Source organism: Acinonyx jubatus, chromosome D2 (genome assembly GCF_027475565.1).
Source record: "Acinonyx jubatus isolate Ajub_Pintada_27869175 chromosome D2, VMU_Ajub_asm_v1.0, whole genome shotgun sequence".
NCBI lineage: Eukaryota > Metazoa > Chordata > Mammalia > Carnivora > Felidae > Acinonyx > Acinonyx jubatus.
In genome coordinates, this window is record NC_069393.1 from 56702616 (window position 1) to 56725980 (window position 23365).

General features: G+C 45.0%; 1 protein-coding gene across 2 annotated transcripts in view; it reads left to right on the plus strand.

The window, feature by feature from the left end:
- The window catches only part of CNNM1 (cyclin and CBS domain divalent metal cation transport mediator 1), a 59392-nt gene that overhangs the window by 26314 nt on the left and 9713 nt on the right, over positions 1–23365 (plus strand). The window contains exons 3-8 of one of the 2 annotated variants that reach the window (XM_027062820.2): positions 1345–1485; positions 3585–3754; positions 5462–5561; positions 5966–6013; positions 9119–9181; positions 17290–17453. In XM_027062820.2, the coding sequence (XP_026918621.1) occupies positions 1345–1485; positions 3585–3754; positions 5462–5561; positions 5966–6013; positions 9119–9181; positions 17290–17453 (686 nt within the window). The remainder of the gene's footprint in view (positions 1–1344; positions 1486–3584; positions 3755–5461; positions 5562–5965; positions 6014–9118; positions 9182–17289; positions 17454–23365) is intronic. The other variant, XM_027062821.2, reaches the window with a different exon arrangement.

Genomic DNA, 23365 nt, shown 5'->3' on the forward strand with positions numbered 1-23365 from the left:
ATACGGTGTTTCTACTCACTTGACCCTGACCCACAGGACAGCCGGGTCTGCTTCTTGCCACTGTTGCTACCCAAGCAAAAGGAGCATTCAAGCAGCAGCCCAGAGTCCAAGATAAGCCCACGAGACAGCAGCACGATAGGAGGGCACTTTCTGACTTCTAAAAGGAAACCCAAACAGTGGGGCTGAAGTGAGCTCCAAAAGGAGAAGGACAATACCAGGGAGCCAGATTCTGGGGCCCTGGTTCTTTTCCTTGGGGTTCATTCCCTTTAATTTACACTGCATCCACTCAGCCTGCACTGAAAGTTCCCTGCAGCCCTTTTTGTCTCCAGGCCAAGTTTGGAGAAAACCCAAAATCCCTTTCTCTGCCCCCCTTAGCACTATGAAATAGGTGAGACAGTTCAAAATTTTACCCAAAACCTAAGGGAAAGCAAAAGACACATGACCAAAGAAAACATTCTCCCTACCCCTAAAAAAATATCTTTTAACACAAGCTTTAAAAAATAAGGGAGAAAAAATTAAATTGGAAAAAGCAGATATTCTCAATCAATATCACAGACTGTCTAGGGTCCCTCTAGGTTGTCTGAGAGCCCTGCCTAGAGAACCCCCTTTGTAAGTTATAGGGCTCTCCCCATTCCTTCTCCTTTCTTCTTCCCTTGATTTTTTCTCAAGTCTCTCCTAGGGGAGAGGCTAGGGTTGGAGCAGGAGAACTGTCAGTGGGAAGAGGTGACCACCTATGTCCTTTGGGTGACATGCCTCGGGTGCTCAGGGCATGGTTTAAATCAGCAGGAAGAGACCTGGTGAGCCCAGCTCTGGGGACGAGAGAAGGGCAGAGGCAGAAACCTCCTGGGCTCTGCCAATCCTCTTTATGCTGAGAATGCTAGTCCCTCATGTATGAATGCCATTTTGTAATCATTTCACAGGTAGGTTCTGATTGGAGTCTCATAATAACTGCATGGCACACGTAGAAGTGTTATTGCTGATTATTAACCTCATTGTATTGATTAAAACACACACACTCTGATGCTTAGAGAGGTTGCACAGCTTGTAAGGAAGGGAGCTGGCACTAGAGCCCCAGCCTTGGGGGTGCCAGGCCAGCCTGTCCCCTTTTCCACTCTATACCACCTAAGTGTAAATAATACTGAGACATGGCAGCGTCTGTCTCCCACCTTCAATCAACATCCTTCTGCTTCCTGGGAAAGAAGTTGTAATGTCACCTATAGTTGACACTTTGCAGAAATTCATGTGATCCCAAAGGATCTATTTGTCCCATGTGACTCTGGGGAAACTTCCAAAAATCACCAGCGATTCTGAGATAGTCGCCATCTGTCTCCTGTGATTCTACAGCCGACAATCGGAAAAAGCAGAGGGTCCCACACCGGGAGAGGAAGCGGCATGACTTCTCCTTGTTTAAGCTTTCCGACTCGGAGATGAGGGTGAAGATCTCCCCACAGCTTCTGCTGGCCACGCACCGCTTCATGGCCACAGGTATGACTCTGCCCACCTGTGTCTCCTCCCCAGGCAAGTAAAGCAGAATCTAGAAGGTGAAACCCACATACCAATCATTCTTAACCTAACCAGTGTGCAGCACACACTGAGAACCACTGTCCCAGGGGATGGGGTGCCTTAGGTAGGGCCACAGGATGCCACGTACTTTTCTTTTTCAGCCCCAGGCCTGATCTTGGGTGGAAGTGAGTACAACTCAACTCTGCTTTTCTCTCCTTTACTCTAGAAAAGAGCTAAAGGAACCACTGCTGCTCTTTTCCCTTCCTCTACCTGCTTCCTGGCAGGAGCCGAGCTCCATCCTGTTGAAGCTGGGGTGCCCCCAAGGATCTTCCTGTTGAAGAGGGAAAGGCCCTGTCCCACCTAGCCACAAGGCCTGGGGTCCCATAACCTCCTAGGACCAGATAGGCTTGTGACCTTCAAATTCTTAAAATACAGAAGTTGATTGTGAATCTTGAAATCTCTAGAAAGAAAAAAAAAAGCGAGAGGATCCAAATACAAATTTCTCCTTCTTGTAAAGCAGCTAAAATGTGTCTCTGATCTAGGCCTAATTAGGGTGCTGACTTAGAATGATCACACCCATGACTAAGTTCTGTTGTCAGTGAATCCAACATAGATTTATTGAGAATATAATGAGTGCTAATACTGTTCCGGGTGCCAACAAGTAGAAAAGTTTAAATTGGAGCTTCTTTAAAGTAGTTTTCAACATGTTTTCTGGTTCTGAATACAGATTTCTCTACTGCCTGCCTGTTTTCCATCACATCACATCACATCCCATATAATATTTGTTAATATGTAAATGGGGTACAACAGTGCTTCACATTTTTGATAACTTATCCAGTAATTAACTCTCTGTATTATTAACTTGGAATTTCATTTCTTTGTTTTTAAATTTTTTGTTTATTTATTTATTTTTGAGAGAGAGAGAGATAGAGCACAGGTTGGGGAGGGGCAGAGAGAGAAAGAGAGAGAGAGAGAGAGAGACACACACAGAATCCAAAGCAGGCTCCAGGCTCTGAGCTGTCAGCCCAGATCCCCACACGGGGCTCAAACCCAGGAACTGTGAGATGGTGACCTGAGCAGAAGTCGGACACTTAACTGACTGAGCCACCCAGGCGCCCTGGAATTTCATTTCACTCAACAAATACATGTCCTACAAATAAGCCAGATTGAATTTTCTGTATTTCATTTGATCATAGCATTAAAGCCTTTGTTGTTCACATGGCTTACTTATCTGTGTTCTTTTTATCATTACTCTTTCTTCTTAAACTACTTTATTGAGGTATGATTGACATACAAAAAGTGGTTCATATTTAACACAAACAACGTGAGTTTGGAGATAAGTATACACCTGTGAAACTATTACCACAGTCTATGCCATAAACATATCCACTACCTCCAAAAGTTTCCTCCCACCCTCTTTATTTATTATTATTTTTTATATGTTAGCATCAGATCCTATGCTTTTAGCACAATTTTAAGTATACAGTATAGTATTGCTAATTATAGGCACTAAGCTATGCAGGAGATCTCTAGGACTTATTCATCCTGCATAAAAAATTTTGCACCCTTTGACCAATACTTCCCCCAAGTCGCCCTCCCACTAGGCCTGGGCAACCATGCTGTTACTCTCTGCTTCTATGAGTTTGACTATTTTAGATTCATCATGTAAGTGGTATCATACATAGTTGTCCTTATGTGTCTGGCTTATTTCATTTAGCATAATGCCGTCCAGGTTCAGCCATGTTGTTGCAAATGGCGAAATTGCCTTCTTTTTTAAATCCACGTACAACTGTAAATAAAATCAAGAAAAAAATAAGTAGCAAAACTGACATTTCCAAAATGGTGACCTGGTTCTCCAGTGTGCCAGCACAGAGATACACTCCCCAGAGGGCATGGTGAAAACCTGAGGCACACACTCAGGTTTAAGAACCACCCTCACCCCTTCCACCTGAGAGAATCACAAGAGCCCTGCCAGCTTGGTGCCCAGGAACATGAATGGAGGTGGCCCTAGATACATGCCCTGGTTTTGCCCATCCTGATTCCTCCACCTGCGATTCTTCCTCCCTCCCTATCTCCCCTAGAGGTGGAACCCTTTAAATCTCTGTACCTTTCGGAGAAGATCCTGCTCCGGCTCCTGAAACATCCCAATGTGATCCAGGAGCTAAAGTTTGACGAGAAGAACAAGAAGGCCCCAGAACACTACCTCTACCAGCGCAACCGCCCCGTGGACTACTTCGTGCTGCTTCTCCAGGTGAGTGGGAAATTTGGAGACCCTCTCAGGGCAGGACAACGGCATCTCCAGGCTGGAGAGGAATGGCCGTGCCTCCCCAGTGCCAGGTTCGAAGACTGAGCTTGCTGCTTCAGGGCAAGGCCAGTTGGGGAGGACGTTTGTTCATGACCCACAGAAGGGGCCGAGTATGACTGACTGGTGTCCTGGGAGTGGTGGGATCTTGATGGCATTTAGTCTAACCAGTCAGCAGTGTCGATGGTGGGGTGGGGTGGGTACTTTTCCAGCAGAGGGGTTCTGTGGCTGAACTTCCAAAACCATTGTCCTATAGAATCCCAAATGCCTCCTTGTCTGCTTAGAAATCCCCAGAAATGGAACTGTCCATTGCCCCCCCCCCCCCGCAAACTGTAGATGATTCTTGTTTAAAGCCCTTCCCTCTGTCACACTGAAATCTCACCATATCGGACTCCCACCCACTCCTTGCTCCACTCCCTGGAGGCATTGTGGAACACATCCATTCTCTCTGCCACATGTCAGCCTTTGCACTCTCTCAGATCTTCTCCTCCTTAATAGGACCAGGAAGGGAACTGAAGACCAGATGAAAGAGGTGCGGCATCTTCCTGGTGCTCACATAGGTACCATCGCCTTCTGCCTGAGTGCCTGAATAGGCCTGGCGTAAATACACGTCATGTGTGGTTCCAGCTTGTGACGCTGCTGGCTCTCTGGCCTGGCTCCACCCTTAGTGCTGTCACTATTTCCCATCTCTCCTCAACAGAATCTTATGGACCCTAAATATAGTGACTGCCTTAAAATCTTAATTAAACTCAATCGACTTAGACATGGCCTCTCTTTGTTACAGTCCACCTACGGCCTGTCTGCTCTGACCCTGTGATGGGCCTCACACGCATCCGTCCAAATAACCTCAATAACATGACCTCCCTTCTCCAAAAGTGGAGATTTTCACTGCTGGAAATCAAGGAGGGTCTTGTTAAATTGTTGATATAACATAATGAACTCATATAATCTATTTTATGCATAATGTAAACTTAACCATTTTCAAATAAAAGCTGGAGGGAGTAAAATGTAGTGGCAAGAGTATTGCTTCAGAAATTGGAAAGATCTGGCTTTAAGATTCCAGTATTGCCACTTCCTAACTAACCTTGACCAAGTCATTTAATCTCTCTGAGACTCTAATTGATTCTTCCGTAAACTGGGGATAAAAGCAGTATGGGCCTCATAAGGTTGTGGGACCGAGTGAACAAGAATCTACGCGTGTGCATAACACTGTACTGGGCCCATAGACACACACTACATGCTACCCATTAGCTGTCATTATCACTGGTAACAAATAAGCTCCGCACAGAATCAGATTTTGTCTCAACCAGACTTAAAGATGGTCTACTCAGACCCCACTAAACCAGTGGGGCAGTTTACAGAGCCCAGGGCTAGCTGGTGCCTGGCCATTCATCATGAAAGGGCCATCATAGCATGCAAAGAGAGCTTGGTTATTCAGGACTGGATGCTCCTTTATGGACTAAGCAGTTAATTTACTGCAAAGGGCTACTGAGGTTGGAGGCACTATTTTTGAAATGAGTCTGGACAGACTTCACATCTCCCTGGGATAAGAATGTAAGTCCACTTGTTATCCAGACAAAAGTGCTTAGGGTCATAGTCAGTAATAGGAGTGGAGGTGCTCGTACACACCCTTAGCACAGTTCCTTCTCTCTCCAGGGTAAAGTAGAAGTGGAGGTTGGTAAGGAAGGCCTTCGCTTCGAGAATGGAGCCTTCACCTACTATGGTGTCCCAGCCATCATGACCACTGCTTGCTCAGGTATTCCTGTTCCCAAGTCTCAGGTTATTGGGGAAGCAATGGAATATTATAGGAAAGAACATCTGGGTTCAAGTCCTGACTCCTCTTAGAGACCCTGAACAAGCCATTTAACTTCCTAGGCTTTAGTTGCCCCCTCTGTAAAATGGGTATGAGTCATTTTTTATTAAGAGAGTTTGTTTGTAGAAGTACATGGTAGACTGTAACATTATCAAGTGTTAGGAGTGGATAGTGGATATTTTTCCATCCAAAAAGACAAGTTTCTTTTGCTTTTTACACTTCCATCTGATCGCCTGGTTTTTGCAGGGTTAATTGGTGCTGGGGGTGGGGTGGAAGAGGGGGCATTCCCATAAGAAGGTGTGTTTTCTGAACTGCCTCTGAAACACACTGCATCCTTCTGTCCTTAGATAACGATGTGCGGAAGGTTGGAAGTCTGGCTGGATCCTCTGTCTTTCGTATGTATCTCTCAAACCCCTCCCTCATCTGCCCCCATCGTAGTCCTGCCTCAGCCCACTCTGGGGACCTGGACTGAGCACTTTGAGCCTGGGCTGGGGCTAACACAAATGTTGGCAGCCTCTTTGTAATGCTCTGCCAAGAACACTGCCTCCTGCCAGGTACCCACAGACCACAGGTGCTTAGTTTCTGCGTTTGCAATGTTTTCTGCTGCTTCTCTGCTCATGGGCAAGTGATGAGTGACGGGGAGCAAAGTATGGGGGGGAGGGGGCAGGGCGGGACACCATGTGTTGTCACATGCTGGGGAATGAAGGCAGGTGTTTGGTGTGCTCTGGTGGAGGTTAAGCCTTTCCTTCTCTGCTGTGATATAATTCACCCACTGGCCTTTATTTGAAAACCCTAGTAAGTCATTGCTGTGTCTGTGGGGTCAGTAGGAAGTGACTGCAAGATCTTAGGATGTAAGTCCCAGGCTGGTGCAATATGTTGCTTATCTACATCTCTTTCCTTGTCACCACATCTTAGCTGGTAGAGAGCTGGCTGCCAGCTGGCTGTGCATGTGAATGGTGGGGGCTGGCCCAGGGCTGATGGCTGGTCTGTTCTGCCCCTTCTGTGCTCTACCTTCTTGCTGTTTCATGTGTGTAGTTATTGCCCTTGCGTTTAGAAGGCATGGCATTTATTGGAATGTAAGTGTGATCCAGAAAGAATTATTTGTCTAGATTGCCTATTAATTCACTGGTCTGAATTTTGCATTGCTTTCAGCTGTTGGTGTTTACAAAGGTGGCTATTTTAATGCCAAATGGGGTGTTTTCTTTTATTATAAAAGATACTTTACAAAGTGCACTATATCAGTATTTATCAGAGGGTTCTAAAGTTTGATATCACAGTCCCTGGGATATGAAAGGTAGATACCATTTTAACACAGAGATACTGAAGAATTGCTCCAAATTACCCAGTGAGTTGATGACACCCAGATACATTCCAGTGTCCATACTAGTTCACATAGCACAATGAAATACACATTTGAGACCCATCATGTTCCAGAATGCAACTTCTGTGTGGAAAGATTGGAACACTTGACAGTGTAATTCACAACCTAGCCCAGAAGGAGGCTGAAATGAAGTTGAAGTACCTGCCCATACCTAAGACATAGCCCAACATGAGCTGAAGATCTGTAAAATGTAAAATTATATACTTATGTAAGCCAACAAATCTCAAGTTTGATGAAGAAGCTCATCATCTTAGAACAAGAACTCTGGATGGGTGAGGGATGGGCTAGAGGACCAGGTAAATCTTGATTCTTTAAAGATTTCCATCCATCATATTAGGGATTGCTCAAAGTGGAGTAATTCCTAGGATTCTAAATGTTACTTACCTCTGTTGGCCTTGTTCTGGCTCTTTCAGAAGACCAAAGGAGGTGGAAACAAAGAGCTACATGAGACTTCCCAGCCCACCTAATTTGAATGGCTTTTCTTAAAAAGTATATGTGTGTGTATATGTATACACATGTATATATTAGAAGTAGTAGAAAGATGTTATCTGGTTTCCTCCCTCCCTTTCTTCCTGTCTCTAGTTCTTTCTATCAAAATCCTTCCATTTTATAAGTGAGACAGGAGTAAACTTGCAACACTGACCTCTCCTTCAAAACTGGTTAACTAAAAAGTAGCATTAAACTCTTTCCCTCACCTCACTTCTGAGCATCTTTATAAATCTTCAGAAGGAAAAAGAAATCGAATTAGCAGTATGGGTATGGAAAAATTTTCTGTTGTCCACCCCCCCCCAAGCCCTCCCCAGTGTGAAATATCTGCCAGGGCCTCCACACCTCACAGTTGTCCCAGATGCGTCCTCAGCCCAGGGATCCAGCCACCTGGCATCTTTCACTGGCCAAGAACGTCAACCTGAAATCAAAGGAGAGCTTAAGGCAGTACATTCTTACAGGGTCTTGGTCTAGCAAACTACCCCTGTCCTCAAAGCCAGCCTGTAGCTTTATTAGCCTTTGAAGGAGATAAATGGGATGACAGATTTGCCAGAGCACTCGTCCTGGGACCTATGCCTCAGAATTGAACTTGAGGTTATGAGTAAGTCCCCCTGGTTTTCCTGTGTAGGGCAAAGGGAACACAGCCAGCACTGTCTCCTCTATCTTGGGTCTGATTGCCAAGAACCCAGGAGGACCACAGTGAGCCTAGAACTCTGAAGGAACCAGGCTTGAGCTCAGGGTAGAGGGAATGGCTGCCCACAGGGTGAGGTAGGCAGGGATAGACTGTCTCCCACCTGTTTGGTGGAGTATACATTTAATTTGCAGCCCAGGAAGCTCTAGGATGCTTCTTGAGACTATGGAGTTTCTTATTCCATATGTCTCACTACATTAGGAGCCAATATTCTTCGACATCTGGTGTTAGAGTAAATGATTATCAGGTAGGTATAAAGCTCTCCCACTCCCCTGTGTATATGGGTAATTTCAGTAAAATCATCTGGTGCAGCAGATAAGGCTACAGAAGTTGCATGTTTCAGTGTGCTGTTACCTGCAGACTGATTTCATTTAGTCCCCAAGGAAGGTGGCCCTCAGAATAATCGTGTAAGAACACGGAAGACAGATTCCCAGACAGAAACACCCCTCGACATAGCAATGCACCATTCTTCCCCAGTGCTGTGACCACCGAGGAGCTCCTAGGAGCCTGAGGCAGGAGGATTCCACTTCCTTAAGGCCGCCCCTTGTAGGAGCGTGCACTTTGCTTTTAGCCTTCCCACAGGTCTGGCAGTTGGGAGAGCCTGGTGCTGATGCGGTGCTGGACTCCCAGTGCATTTGCTGGCTCAGAGAGAATGCTGCATACACACAGTCCCTGCCAGGACACTGCCTGTTCTTGACAGGTCTCATTCCCTCTAAGATTACTGCACATCTTTTCAGAAGACTTTCAACAAACTCTGTTTTATATTCCTCCTTCTGGAGAGTGACTTTGTGAGAGGATGCAATTTCCCTGTTTTCAGAAGCGGAGAAATGTAACGTTGTGAAGATTCAAGAACAGCATGACTTACACACTTTGCTCTTTGTCTTTCTTTTATGTTTATCTTCCCTTTTGCATCTCACAAATCCTTGGCCCTTGACTCTTTAGTGCCTGTCTCTGTGTCTCGTACCTTCGCCTTCAGCAGAGGGGACTCTCTGGCGGGCTCCCCAGGTAAACATGCATGGGTGTTTTGGGTGTCCTTAGATCCTGTAGGGTTCGCAGGAGGCCTTTGGTCTCTGTCACCATCCTGTGAGAGAACTAGTCTCTCCCAGCAGGCACGGCCATGACTAAGGCATAGCACGCCACACAGGTAACACTCATTTGCACATACAGCCCAGGGATTGCTGGTTCAATGGTGACACTTGGGTTCAGCTCCCCGGGATGTCTTTGTGTGTGTACAGGGAGAAATCATGGGCTGAGAGATGGTGTGAGCTTTCTTGTCATTTGTCTGACTGCAAAATGGAAGATGAGGAGTGCAGCAGGAGAGAAATAGAGACAATGGAATACTGTTCTTTATTACTACCTGTTTTTCCTCCACCTTTTGTTCTATGTGGTCTCTACCTTTAGCTAACCCATCCTCCTCCTCCTCCTCCTCATAATGTTACCCAGTAGTGACCATATTCTCTCTGACCTTACTCATACAAAGAATATGTGTAAAACTTTCAAAACAAGTTTTCATTAGGTTTAACCTCTGTTGTTAATTAAATAAAAGATGCTGGGTTTCTTTTTAACTGGGTCAAGCAGCTCCTCACAGAACTATATAGTAACTCAAGGACTGAGTAGAATGTAATACATCTAAATAAGCAATTAAGTGTTTGTATTGTTTTCCTCTCTAGAGGTTGCTCTCTTAGGCTCATGGAGTAAGTAATGACGAAATCAAGAATTTACTTGTTAAAAGTTAGAATGTGAAAACACAGTCCAGCTCCCTGTATCCTCCACATCTGTCTCCCTTATCCCAATGCTACAGTATGATTCTGAGGCCTTACCATAACCTCAGTCATCAAGAATCCAGTTATGTTTTGCTATCTGTACAGTAGACCCTCAACTTTCAAAAAGGCTATGCCCTGACACCCCAAGCCCCCAAGTTTGCAATTTCAGAAATATTTATGTTGACTCCTGCTTTCTCCCAAATCACATTTTTCCCATCAAAAATCATCTGGTTCCCATGTTTATCTGTACAAGACAAGTCAGTCACCTTCTCAGATTTCACCAAGGTTTCCTCTCTCACTTAATGGTGATCTTCCACCAAGAAATAAAATTTTTCTCACTTTGTGAGAGCTCATGCCTTCATGATGACCATAGGCCAGCTCAGTCAATGTGGGATGCCAGGCTGGTGCCTTCACCAGCTAACTGGTCTGCTTCTGCCTGCCGGCACAATTAGAAATGACCACATCATGGACCTTCAAGATCCTTCACACTCAGGGAGTCTCAGCAATAAAGAGCGTGTTAGGAAGTTTCAGCCGAAACGGAAGATGCACATTTTTCAACCAAATAGGATCAAAGCAAGGTTGTAGTCTCCTTTTAAATAACCCTCAGTTAACCAGACAAGCCAGTTCATTTTAACTTTCCGGTTAAAGGAAGGTTCACTCTAGTTCATTGATATTTATTATGAAAAACTTGATGGTAACCCAGTTGTCAGACCAAGATGAGGGTGATTCGTTCCTGCTATGTGACACACACCCCCTCAGGAGCTGTTGCTACTTCTAATGCAACCCTGGTTGGCGCCATCTGCCCCTGAGAGCTCTTTTAACCACCCCCCCTCATTTTCCATGACTGGCTGTTGAACCCAAAGGAAACTGGTAGGCCACACAGCATGGCCAGCTTCTTCCAACCTTCGGTTTACCTCTGCAGAGTGGAGCAGTGACAGTGCAGGAAGAGGAAAGAAAAGTCATGGGTGCCTTGCTTCTCCTTTGATTCTTTCCTCCTCACCTCCTTTCATCCAGTCCCCTTTTGCCTGGCCCCATACTTGATTTATGATCCAGATACAGTTATTTACATATATTATGTCTTACCCCCATCTTACACAGAGGAGATGAGAAATCGTGGAAATCAATAGGGCCTTTAAGTTTAAAAAGAACTCTATCATTTTATTTGATCCCCACAACCACCTTAGGAGATGTGAAGGAATTATTGTTGGAAAACAATAGATAAGGAAACAGGCTCCGAAAACTTAAAGCCATCGATCAGTATCACAGGTGTGGTGACGAGGTGGAAGGGTGAGGACTGGAATCCAAATCTCTCTCTATTTTTTAATTTTACGTTTATTTTTTTCAAATTTTTCCAATTGTTTTTTATTCTTAACCAAAGTTTCCAATTGGAAAGAATAAGTCACAGGAATCAAAGGCAGAGCATACTCACATGCAGTCAGTGATAGTGTGATAGCGATGTAATGAGACAGATGGTGGCTACCCTTGTGAACACAGCATCAGATATAAACTTGTCATCAGATATAAACTGAATTGTTCACCTGAAACCAGTATAACCGTGTGTCAGCTATACTCAAAAAAAGAAAAAAGTTTCCAGTTTTATTGAGACATAATTGACATACAACATTGTGTAAGTTTAAGATGTATGTGATATATACGGGTATGTATTGCAAAATTCTTTCTTATTTTAAATCCCAGTGTAGTTAATGTACTGTGCTATATTAGTTTCAGGTGTACGATATGGTGACATGTGGCATTTAAGAAACAACAAATGAGCAAAGGGAAAAGAGACAAATCAAGAAACAAACTCTTAACTATAGAGAACAGTTCAGCTGATGGTTAACAGAGGGGAAGGGGTGAAGGAAAGAGGGAAATAGGTGATGGGGATCAAGGAATGCACTTGTCTTGATGAGCACCCGGTGATGTATGGAATCCAAGTCTTCTAGGTCCCGCTCTCCTATTGTGTGGACCTGGCTGCCCCTCTGAACATGGGCATTTTGTGCCCCCTAGAGGGCTGTGACTTATTAGCATTTTGAAAGCAGTTGTGCTAATGAATTATGGTGCTCACAGTGGATGGAGGCTACCAGTCCCTGTGCCAAATATTGCCACCATTGTCCATAGCAGTTTCTTTCTATTTGAACTTTAGGTTTGAAATAAGGAGAGTGGAGTGGTTTTGTGCATTGCTTGCAGTGCGTCATGTAGTTAGCCAGCTTTGCAGGTGCTTTCATTTAAAAAGTAAACTTCTGATCAACCCACTGAGAGTACACGGCTCCATTGCAATTACCATTCCCTCTCCCCAGAGTCATCCATTTTTTCTTTCCTCAGGGGAGATGATTTTGAGTTCCCCATGACAATCCTTCCAAATCCACAAAAGCACAGAGGCAGGAGAGAGGTCAGAAGCAAGGAGTCTTTTTCAGTGTTCAACTGACCATCTGAAATGTGCTTTGAGATCGATGGGGACAGTTTCCTCCCAGAATATATAGGGAGTCTCTAAAAATAATCCTTTTACTTTGTGAAATGTGGTAAGTGGAAATATTCCTTTGGTTTGGCTTTTGTGTAGTAAACATTTGGGAACCATTAAAGCTCCATGTAATGTGAGCGAGTTCATCTGGGCTCCTAACTCGGGCTGATTTGCAGAGTTCACATTATAGCTCTGACAGAGAGCTTTTGGCATTTGGTTGTCTGATGTTGAATATTACCCCAGAATGATGAATTTTAATATTCCTAGTTTGTACTATTCTAGGTCTATGTAATTAAGCTCCCCATCCAGTTTGGGGAACACAGATGGCCCATGGCACAGTGACCATGACCAAAGAGGGCTGTTCCCCCTTGCCCCTCACTGATGCTCCAAAAGATAGAAGCAGGAAGCCACTGAAGCCTACTTACCCCTTGGATCCCCAGACTGAAAAGGGAAGTGGGGTATTCTTCTGTATCATGGGTTCTGCTCCAGGTACAGGTGTCATGAGTGAGGCAAGTGTCCCAGAGCTGTGTATAGAGTCATGGGGCCCCATCTATCAGTGCAGAGGAGATTCCATCCAGCCCCAGTTACAGTGTAAAGTCCTCTTCTGCCCCCTCTCCAACCCCACACCCAATTTTACCCCAGGGCCTTCTCCACCCAACCTCAATAACTCTAGCTTACTATCTAGGACAGATATCCCTTGTAGACTTACCATGAAAAGGCTGTAGGAATGAGGTCTATCACACTTCTCCCCAGCACTTAGGAGTCTAGAGCAGAAAACCCTGCTCCCCACCACCCAGTCTCTCCAGGGCCAGCTCGAGGGTGTAATATAATAGCAACAGTGAACAAGGGATATGTTGGCTGTTCCCTCCTGTTGAGGGATTCTGTGGTCAGTTTTATGATCACTGTTTGATCAGTCCCCTCTTAGACCTCTCTGACTGTAGTTAGGATTTTCCTCTTTACTCCCCCAACTGGGCCCCTGCTCTTAGGAAATGCCAAGGGGAATTATACAACTTGAACTAGTTTGCCATGCTGCTGGGGCACTCGTCTGTTACTGATTTCTTCTCTTTTTTTTTATTAAAAGCATTTCCATTCCCCTTGCTCAGAAACCTCTGAGTGTATGTGCACAATTACCAAGATGCCGAGTCATCAGCATCCTACCTATTGAGGAATGTCAGGCTCTGGGACACGAAAACATTGATCTTGCACAACACTCAGATGAGCCGGGACTTTCTTTGTCATGAAATGAGGGCTCTTTTCCTTTTAAAAATTGCTTTTATAGGCCTGACCTTTGTAAGACAGTTGTATCTTTTGGTGTTGGGAATCCTTTGGGATTTTGAATAAACCTTCAATAGCATTGTTCTGACTTTAAAAAACAAAACAAAACATGTTTCTCCTCCTAGCCCAACTGCGATCTTGCTTGCATGTGACATGTGGTCCCTGTGAGTGACAGCAGAGTGGCAGTGAGGACAAGAACCCTGGGGGGAACGGGGATATAGTGGCGGCCCCTGTGTCCAACAGTGTGAATGTGGTTCAGGCAGAGCCTTCTATGGATGGAAGTGGTCTAGTACATAGATGGGCCTGTTCTCTGCCATCCTTCTGGAATGTGCCTGGGATTGTGACATAAGGGATGAGGCTGTGGAACAGCAAATGTGGGGTATGTCAAGCCTGTGTCCCACCAGGCAAAGTGGATGGTTATCGGGGAGAGATGGTTATTTCTCAGGGAGGCTGCATCCACAGCCCTGCTCACACTCTGTCCCCTTGTTCCAAATGGACTTGAGGTAAGGTAGGGTAGGGTACTTGACCACCAGGTCAGGGTAGTGTTTTCCACACTCCACGCACACGACAAAGAAGTCCCCCTCCTGCAGGACTGCTGGACCTGCTTTTCCACAGCAGCTCCCCTGAGGAAACACCATCGACTTACTTAGCAGCCACCACCCCAGAAAAGCCACAGAGGGTCTGGCCACACCAGAACCCATCAGCTTGTTTTCAAGGGGCCAGAATGAGAAATGAAATGCATATTTTTCTGCCCAATCACCTGGGTGCTTTGCTCTGTTCTTTGTGGCACCACCACTGTCCTTCTCAGTCCTTGGTCACTGTGGAGGGGGGTCTGGCCTGCCATCAGCCAGTGGATAGGTAGGGCCCTAGAGACCTGAGTCCAGGATTCCTGGTTTCACATGCTTTTATTAAACAGACAAAGTCCTCATCTTCCCTGTGGCCTCTTCCCCGAGTTACTGGGCCAAAGCCTGAGGCCTCTTGGTACCCTGGATTCTCACTGCCCACTCTCTGACTCTCTCCAGCTACAGTTTTAGAGTGTCCTTCTATCCACCCCTAGCTTCTTGGAGAAGTCAACTTCCCCAGAATGGCTTTAAGTTGCAAAGGAAAGGCTTTCTAATCCAGGATGATTTGAGAGCTCTGAAATCTTTTTTTAAACAAAATTTAGATTCTAAGTAAAACCTCTTCAGTGGACCCTTAGGTGCTGATTCATTTATTCTGTACATTTTTATTGAGCACCTACTCTAGGCCAGGCACAGTGCTAGGTACTGGGTGTACAACAATGACCAGAAAAGACCAGGTCTTTGCCTTCATGGAATTTAGCACTGAACTGAGTAGATGTAACAAGTACAAACACATAATGAATTAAAATGTGTGAAAAGTACTTTGAAGGAATGAACAAGGGACAGTGATAGAAGAAAACGGGAAACCTCAGTTCAGCCAAAGTCTTCAGAGAAGTTGGCTTTCAGCTGAGACCTAATGACTGAGAGCCAAGCAGTGGGGGTGGGGGTGAAAGGGGCAGGGTGGGCAGTAGAAATGCCATCCTCTGAGGTGGCGAGGGAAGGGGAGCACTTGCATGGTTGAGAGGAGCAGAGCAAGCAGGGGAGGGGAAGAGAGTTCCCAAGATGAGACCAGACAGGAAATCGGGAGTCAGGTCATGGGGGACATTAGGGATGAAGCAAGGAATTTAGATTTTATTCAGACTAAATAAAAGAAAGCTTATTTAATGTGCTTCTGGCAGCTGAGGTGATCATAAGCTTATAAGCGGGGAGATGGGACTGTGGTCCAGGTAACTGGGACTTGAGTGGGGACAGACATAGATGCCCAAGGGCTTATTATGTCAGAAGTAGAGGTGAGAGGGCCTGGTGTGGGACTGGGGAGTGGCAGGAGTCAAGGGCACCCCCCAGGTTCCTGGTATAAGTGACAGAATATATGTAAAGGGCGCTTACTGAGAAGGGGAAGCTGGAAATAAAATCCTCAATTCTATAACCCTATCAAGGCAGCGATTGTTATGGCTCTAATGAGAAAAAATGATTCAGCCTATTGTTATTTTACCCTTTGCACTAGTTTGCCAGACAACAATAACAGCTTGCAGCTAAACAGACCATCAACCCTCAAGGACTCAGCTCCAAATACATGCTAATCAATTATCTTGATTGATGGCACCATTATCTCAGGAGACAGAATTAAATTCCCGAGGTCCTGCCCTAGAAGAACAAGGAGCGGAATCTCTGAGGAAGCGGACTCTGCATTTGAGCCCCTGAACTAAATCTGTCAGGAGAGGCTGACGGCACACTCTCCCCTTTCTGGGAAGAAATGCAGAGTGGCATTTGTTGGGAAGCAGAGGGGTGGAGGGGGCTTGACAGTCTCTCCTTCAGGTTTATTCTGCGGTTGAGATTCTGCTAGGGTCACCACAAGACCCTCTCTTCCATTGATCTGGGGAAGATAGTTCACACAATCCATTTTGAAACCAAGTGATGTGGTCTTAATTGAACTTTCCCTAGGAATGGTTCTTGAAAGTGGTTAAAAAAACAAAAAAACAACAAAACAAAACAAAACTGACTCTGAACATTGAGATGCCTTTGACAGAAGTCCTGGGGGTTATTCCAGTATTCTGTTCCCCCACCCCCACTTAGGCCTAGATGGAATCCTGCCCTAGACACACTTTAGAGGACCCCCGTTTAGTCCTTCTTAGTCCCAGCCTTCCGTGTAGGTGAGGAGTTCATAGGGCCAAAGAGATGTGCCCACTGAGAGCCCTTGTTCTTCCTTCAGGACCACATTTCAGATACAGAATCCTGAAATTCCTCACCTAAACCTCCCGGTGGGGGCAGGGTGGGGCGGATAAGGAGGCTGGGAAGCCCCTAGGGTAGGGGCCATTTGTCCCCATACAACCCTGTTTTATGTTTTATATTTTAGCAGAAAACTCCAAGGAGTTGTAGTTGGCCTTCCAGGTTATGTTACGTTACGTTACGTTACGTTACGTTACGTTACATTATGAAGGTATAGTTGTCAAGGACAAGGATAGAACAGATTTTAACAGTTTATTCATGTGATTTGAATAGGTACCCATGTGATTGAATAGGTCTGTGGGTCTCCGTTTGTCCAGTGTCCTGACAGTGTTAGGGCAGACCTGAGTTATCCCTGCCAAAATGGCTCACCATGGCAAGGGTTGGTTCTATGTGCTGTCAAACCCAAGGCCTTCGCCTTTGTAAAATAAGGTTCGTGAACAGAGTTTATATCCTGATAGAGGATCTCATGCTTTTAAGTAGCTAACCACGCTCACAGCTCGGTCCTCATCTCCAGCACTTAACCCAAAGACCAGAACTGAGAAAGGCTGTGGACCCCTCTGCTCCAGCCCCTCCCTGGTGGACGTTGTGGGGAGCAGGAGGAGCCTGCGCAGAGTGGAGCCGTGAGTTCCTGTAACAAACTGAGCATCTGGGCTCTGACGGGAAGGGTGAGGGCCTGGTTCTACCACCGCCTAGAAGTCCTGTGGGCCCTTAGTAAACAACACCTCTCTCTCTCTCTCTCTTTCTCTCTCTCTCTCTCTCCCCCTCCCTCTCCCCATCGCTCTTTCTGTTCTCCTTGCCTTTTCTCCCTCACCTCTCCCTCACTGTCTGCAGTAAACCGGTCCCCTTCTCGCTGCAGCGGGTTGAACCGCTCTGAGTCTCCAAACCGCGAGCGCAGTGACTTTGGGGGGAGCAACACCCAGCTGTGCAGCAGCAGCAACAACCTCTACACTCCCGACTACTCAGTGCACATCCTCAGCGATGTGCAATTTGTGAAGGTAACTGTCCCGGGAGGGCCATCCCCGGCTTGCCAGCCGGCTGGGGAAGCAGGACAGGATGTGCAATCCAATGCGCCAAGATAACGCTGGGTGCTAATTGTTCCCTGGCTTTACAAGGGCCCTGTTTTTGGTTAGCTTGATTACTAATTTGTCACTCTTTTAAGATCTCCTGATCCCCATTTTTTGTGTGGGGAAACTGAGGCATAAACCAGTGCGGAATTAGGTTGCCTGAGACAAGTTGCCAGTGAACTGTTTCTTTTGAACCCCCTGCCATTGCCACCAGGTTGATTTGTTTTTTCCGAGATAAATTTGCAGGTGATTAATAAACCAAGTATATGGAAGAAACCATGCTGTGATTTTCCATAAGATAGTATATTTTTATGTCTTTCTGTTTCAAGTCTAAAATGCAATTTGGCAGGTATGTTAAGCAAAAACCCTTTGTGTAACCATTACACCCTTAGCAATCACTGAGCTCAGTGGAGCTCGGAACATCCATCACTTTGCACATGCAGGAGAGAGAGGCCACAGTGCTCATTGCCTTGTAGTTAAAAGGTAGGGGGGCCATTGCTTCATACCTCACATTAAGATTGGTATTGCACAGAAACCTTCTAAAATGTCCTCCTTCTCGTGCTTTGATAGGTTTTATTTGCTAGCATTCTGCAAACTGTTACATGCCTGGAGCGAGCCCCATTTATCCAAGTCCAACAAAACACCCAATGAGTTGAGTTGGTATATCTTGTCCAGTCGCAGGCTGGATTATGAGAGATATATTTATCACAAAGGAGGGAGGAGGTTCTCTCCTTCTGTCCAGAACACAAGCTCTGATAATTTGAGAGCAGTGTGCACTGCCTGGCTTTCTGTGTTCCAGAACTCTGCAGATACCCTGAGGTGAAGATAGAAACATAAAGATAGAAAGTTACCAAAGGGAGGGGCTGAGCCTGGAAGGTGGGGTGGGATAATAACTGTTTGTGGGGTGCTCTGTGCATGCGCTTTGGGACTCCTTTGTCTGAATGATCCAGGTTGTCTGATCACCACCCTGTCAGGTAGGTACTACTGTCATAACCATTTTAGACATGAAGACATTGGAGCTTGAGGGGTCTAAGGTCATATGGCTGGTGAGTGGCAGAGCCAAGCTTTGGAATTCAGTCTCTCTGTCTCCAGAGTCCAAACCCTCAAAACCCCAGTCTTTAGGAAGAGTTGTGGGAAATCAGAGTTGAAGGAGCCCCAGGAAGAAATAACTTGTGGCAACTAACCCAGCAATACTCATGGGTGTGTGTGACTGGGGACACTTAACAAATCTAATGTGACACTAAAGTTAAACGTCAGAAAACTGAAGTCCATGATTCTCCTCCCTGCCTCCTTGTCCTGAAGCCCTCTCATTGCAGGCCTTCCTCAGAAGTGGAGGTAGGAAAAAAATGAGAACAGAGAAACTCTACTGGGCTAGCTCTTCCTGGTTTGTAGTACTGGTCACACGGTTTGTGGAAAAAGAACTTGAAAGTCACAATATGAGTAAGCGGTTCAACAAATATTGACTGAATACCTACTCTGTGCTTGATATTGACAAGATACTATGGTGAACAAGACCATAAGCTCCTGCCTTCCTAGAGTTTCTGTGCTAAGAGGGGGACAGAGAGAATAAACAAGTAACCGCATCATGAAGAACCTAATTTCAGGTAGTGATAAAGGCTAGGAAGGTAACAAACAAGGTAGTGGGATAAACAGTGATTGGGCAGAGCTGGCAAGGGGTTTCCTTTAGGAATGGTTATCAGAGCAGACTGACAAAACGACATTTTTTCTGGGACCTGAAAGGGGAGGGGAGGAGAATGTTCAAGAGAGAAACCACAGAGGCAGGAAAGAGCTCGGTGGTTCGTGGATCTGAGTGCTGGTACGCAGTGTGCAAAGACAGAGGCCAGCATGAAATGACAGTGGACGGTCAGCAGCAATGTTGTCTGGCATCCTTAAGCCAGAGGAAGGCACTTAATTCTACTATAAGTGCACTGGGAATTTTCAATTAAATTTGTTTCTTAGGTCTTCACATTTGTCTTAGTTCAGGCTGCCATAACAAATAGTCATAGACTGGGTGGCTTAAACAACAAACACTTCTTTCCCACAGTCCTGGAGGCTGGAAGTCCAAGTTCAAGGAACCAGCAGATCCCGTGTCTGGTGAGAGCCCACATTCTGGTTTGCAGATAACCATCTTCTCCTTGTATCCTTACATGGGGGAAGAGACAGAGACAGGAGGCAAGCTGTCTTCCTATTAGGACACTAATTCCATTCGCAATCACTCCACCCTCAGGACCTCACTTCTTCCAAAGGCGCCCCCTCCACATGTCATCTCGCTGGGGGTTAAGATTTCAGCATAGGAATTTGGGGCGGGGAGCGACATAGACTTTCAGTCCCTAATGTTATTTACATCCTAAGTTTAGGAAATCAATATGAAGATTTTGCTTGCTGGTTTGGGGAGGAGAATGACTGAGAATTTGAGGCATCCTATTTAATGATCAACTGGTGAGCCCAGAGTTTTCTGGAACATGTCTAGGTGTGCCTGGATTGGGGAGCACTTTCAGGGGATGTATTGGACAGCTCCACAAAGAGGAATGTGTTAAGATGAATACCTGGCATGGAGTTTTTAAGGATTTTCTTGAAACTTACAGATGAGCTCATGGATATCCATGCCTAGAACATAAGGAAAGGGGACATTCTACAGCTAATGAGGAACATAAAAGGGAAGTGTCTTTCCTGATGTTGAGAACCCCAAACCCGAGGTCAGTTCTCAGGTGCAGGTGTCATCCTTTTGGTCAGGCCAGAGGACTTTGCTGTGACCCAGGGCGGCTAAGTGGCACAGAACATGGTCCCTTTTCCCACCTCGACATGTTGACATTGAGAAGACTAAATGTCAAAAGTAGAAGTTGAGGGGAGGTTAGAAACCAATTAAAGTATTATTCAGAAACCTCCTTCAAATCCTTGCCCCAGTCTCTTAAAAACTTCAATTGTAACAATTCTATAGAAGGGAACTTTGGGAGTTCAAGCTCTTGTTTGAACGTGCACTTGTTTGTTTGTTTATTTATATATATGTGTATATATATATATATGTGTGTGTGTGTGTGTATATATATATATATATGTATGTATGTATATATAAGTTAAGTTGATGCCTTAGACTAAAGTTGAAAATTCCCTTCTGCTGATGTAATAGACTTGTTAGGGCTGCCCTTTTATTCCCCTCACCCACCTGCCCCCCTACCTTTTTAACAGAGGGGGAGCTTTTGAGGAAGCTAAAGACTGTTGAAGAGAGGTGTCCTCACGGCCCAGGCTCCTGTGATTGGCTGCATGGAGAGCTTGCAAGGGGTTTTCATGTCCAACAAAAGTTCCAGAACGTTATTAAGTCCGGAAGTAATTTGACTTTAAGATAAGCTTCAAAATTAGAAAGTTGTGTCTAACGATTATCTGGGAGAGATATTAAAGCCACGATTAGTCATAGTTAGTAAATTATGAATGAAGGTACCAAAGAATCCTTATAAATTTTTTAACAATGCTTTTGGTAAATATCATCATTAAACTAAGACTATTTGGCCGATGTCTTATAGTCTAGATTGTGTAACCGTGACCAAAATGCCCCATCACCATCTGGTGGCAGAATCCCTAAATTGCAAGATGGTGTTGTGAGAGATGAACTTCATTAAATGATAGGAGTCATCACACTGGTTGAAGGTTAACTTCTGGACACGTTGGCTGCCAACTCAAAATGTCCAAAAGTGTACAGTTACTTCGGTTAGTTTCAAGGTAAACAGGTCTCCATTCCTTTGTAATTTAGAGGATGCTTGAGTTCCTAACTGGCTGCTGTGTAAGAGAAGACAATTTGAACTCAAGCTGCACTAAGAAATGCCTGTATCTACAGCAATAAAGAGAGAATAAAAACATGTTGGCTTTTGAGCAGTGGTTTGACTTCCTCAATGAGCCAATCAGTAGGTTGAGCATTAACGAGGGATCTAGACACCAGTGGCTATACTAAGAAATGTAAAACATATCCTCTGCCTAATGAGTTTAAAATCTAGTAAGAGAGAAGAAATGTAGGTTAAGCAATAGTGACCAAAGCAGGGTAGTACCTAATTGATTAAGAGTTTGTGTGACACTTATTTTAAGCACTGTATTGCTGCGAATGGACCAGACCTTTAAGAATTAGGAAAGAACAGGAGGAGGGATACCAATAAACAGGCGTATGGAAGATGAGTAAGCACAGTGCATTCAAGGGAGTGTGAAGAGAGAAGCTGGGCTGGCCCAGTGGTTCTGCGTGTGCGAGCAGTGGGAGCACCATTGGGCACAAGGCCGGATTATCAGAACTGGGCAGAGAGATTCAGGTTGATCTGCTAGACCTCTGCTGCCCAACATAGTAGCCAGTAGCCACATGGGGCTGCCAAACACACTGTGGTTCATCCAAATCAATGTGCCGTGCATGCAAAGTGCACGTTGGATTCCAAGGACTTAGTACAAACACAGAATGCAAAATTCCTCATTAATACTTTTATATTGATTCTGTGTTGAAGTGAAATTGTTTTGGATATGTTGGCTTAAATGAAACACTATTAAAATTAATTCCCTCTATTTGTTTTTACCTATTTTTAATGTGACAAGAGAGTTTTCAATTACTTATGCAACTCATTATATTTCTATTGGACAGTACTGTTTTAGATAGTAAGAAATTCTCACATGGTTGAACAAGAGAAGCAAGGTGATGAAAAGTGATGCTTGAATCAAAAATGTGAAAAAATAGTAACAATAAAAGAACTGAATTAAAAAAAAAATAGTAATGCTTGAATCTAGAAAATGCAGCTGGTGAGAGGTTGTTTCCTGAACACATTTTCTAGAGTGGTGCCTTATCAACAATTTCTTTCAAGGCGACAGATTGACATGTCAGTAGTTTATGATTATGGGTTTTTTTAATATATATATTTAAAAAGAGGAAGCATTGTGAAAACAAGGCTGTGAGACTTAGGGAGAAGGTAACTAGTGGGTAGTACCTTTCCTTCTATACAACCATCCACCAACAGTATAGGCCCGCCCCCAACCTCTGCCCCTACCCCTGTACTGGGCAACCACCCTGCTCCCCCTACGCAGAACCATGCTTCTTCCCTCTAATGTTAGGTCCTGGCCATAGCTGTCTGAATCTTCCCTCTAACATCATTGACAAGTGGTTATTTAACATCTGTGTGAATGCCTCCATGACACGGAACTCAGTACCTTATAAGGAAGGAGTACATTTACTCAGGATTGTTACCAGATGTAATGTTTTATTCCCAGCTCGTTCTTTTGCTCCAGAACAATGCTTAAAGAGGGTTAGAGTTCCCGGATCCTTGCTCCCAGGTTCCTGAAGGGACATATCACTTTTTCTTAAGAACAAAGAGAGAATGGTACAGCTCACTGTGCATGTGGCCTGGACAGAACCTGTCCAGAAATAAACTAAATACAGCACTTTGCAACACTCCTGAGAGGCTTCTAGCTTGGGCAGAGCAGCTGATGTCCCAACTGAGCCCATAAATCCATCTCACAGTCAAACAAGAACACACCCCCTTCCTTCTCCCTTCCTCCCGTCTTCCCTTCACTCATCATCTCTGCCTCTCCATCTTCCTTTTGTCATTGTCCCTACTTGGAATCTCCTTCCTTCCCCTACTTTGTCTTTCACTTTATTTTCTTAGTTATGGATTTACTTCCCTAAGACCTCATCCTGCCTTGACAACACCTCCACTCACTCCTACTCCGGGGGCAGAGGGACCATTGCTCCTGCCCCTTCCCCACCTCATGATGTGCCATGCACAGTTTAGATGAAATGAGATGATGATAGATTTGATGCCTTTCTTCGAAATGTATGCCCATTATAGAGTTAACTTGTGAGAGATCGATGTGGACGTGTTTTA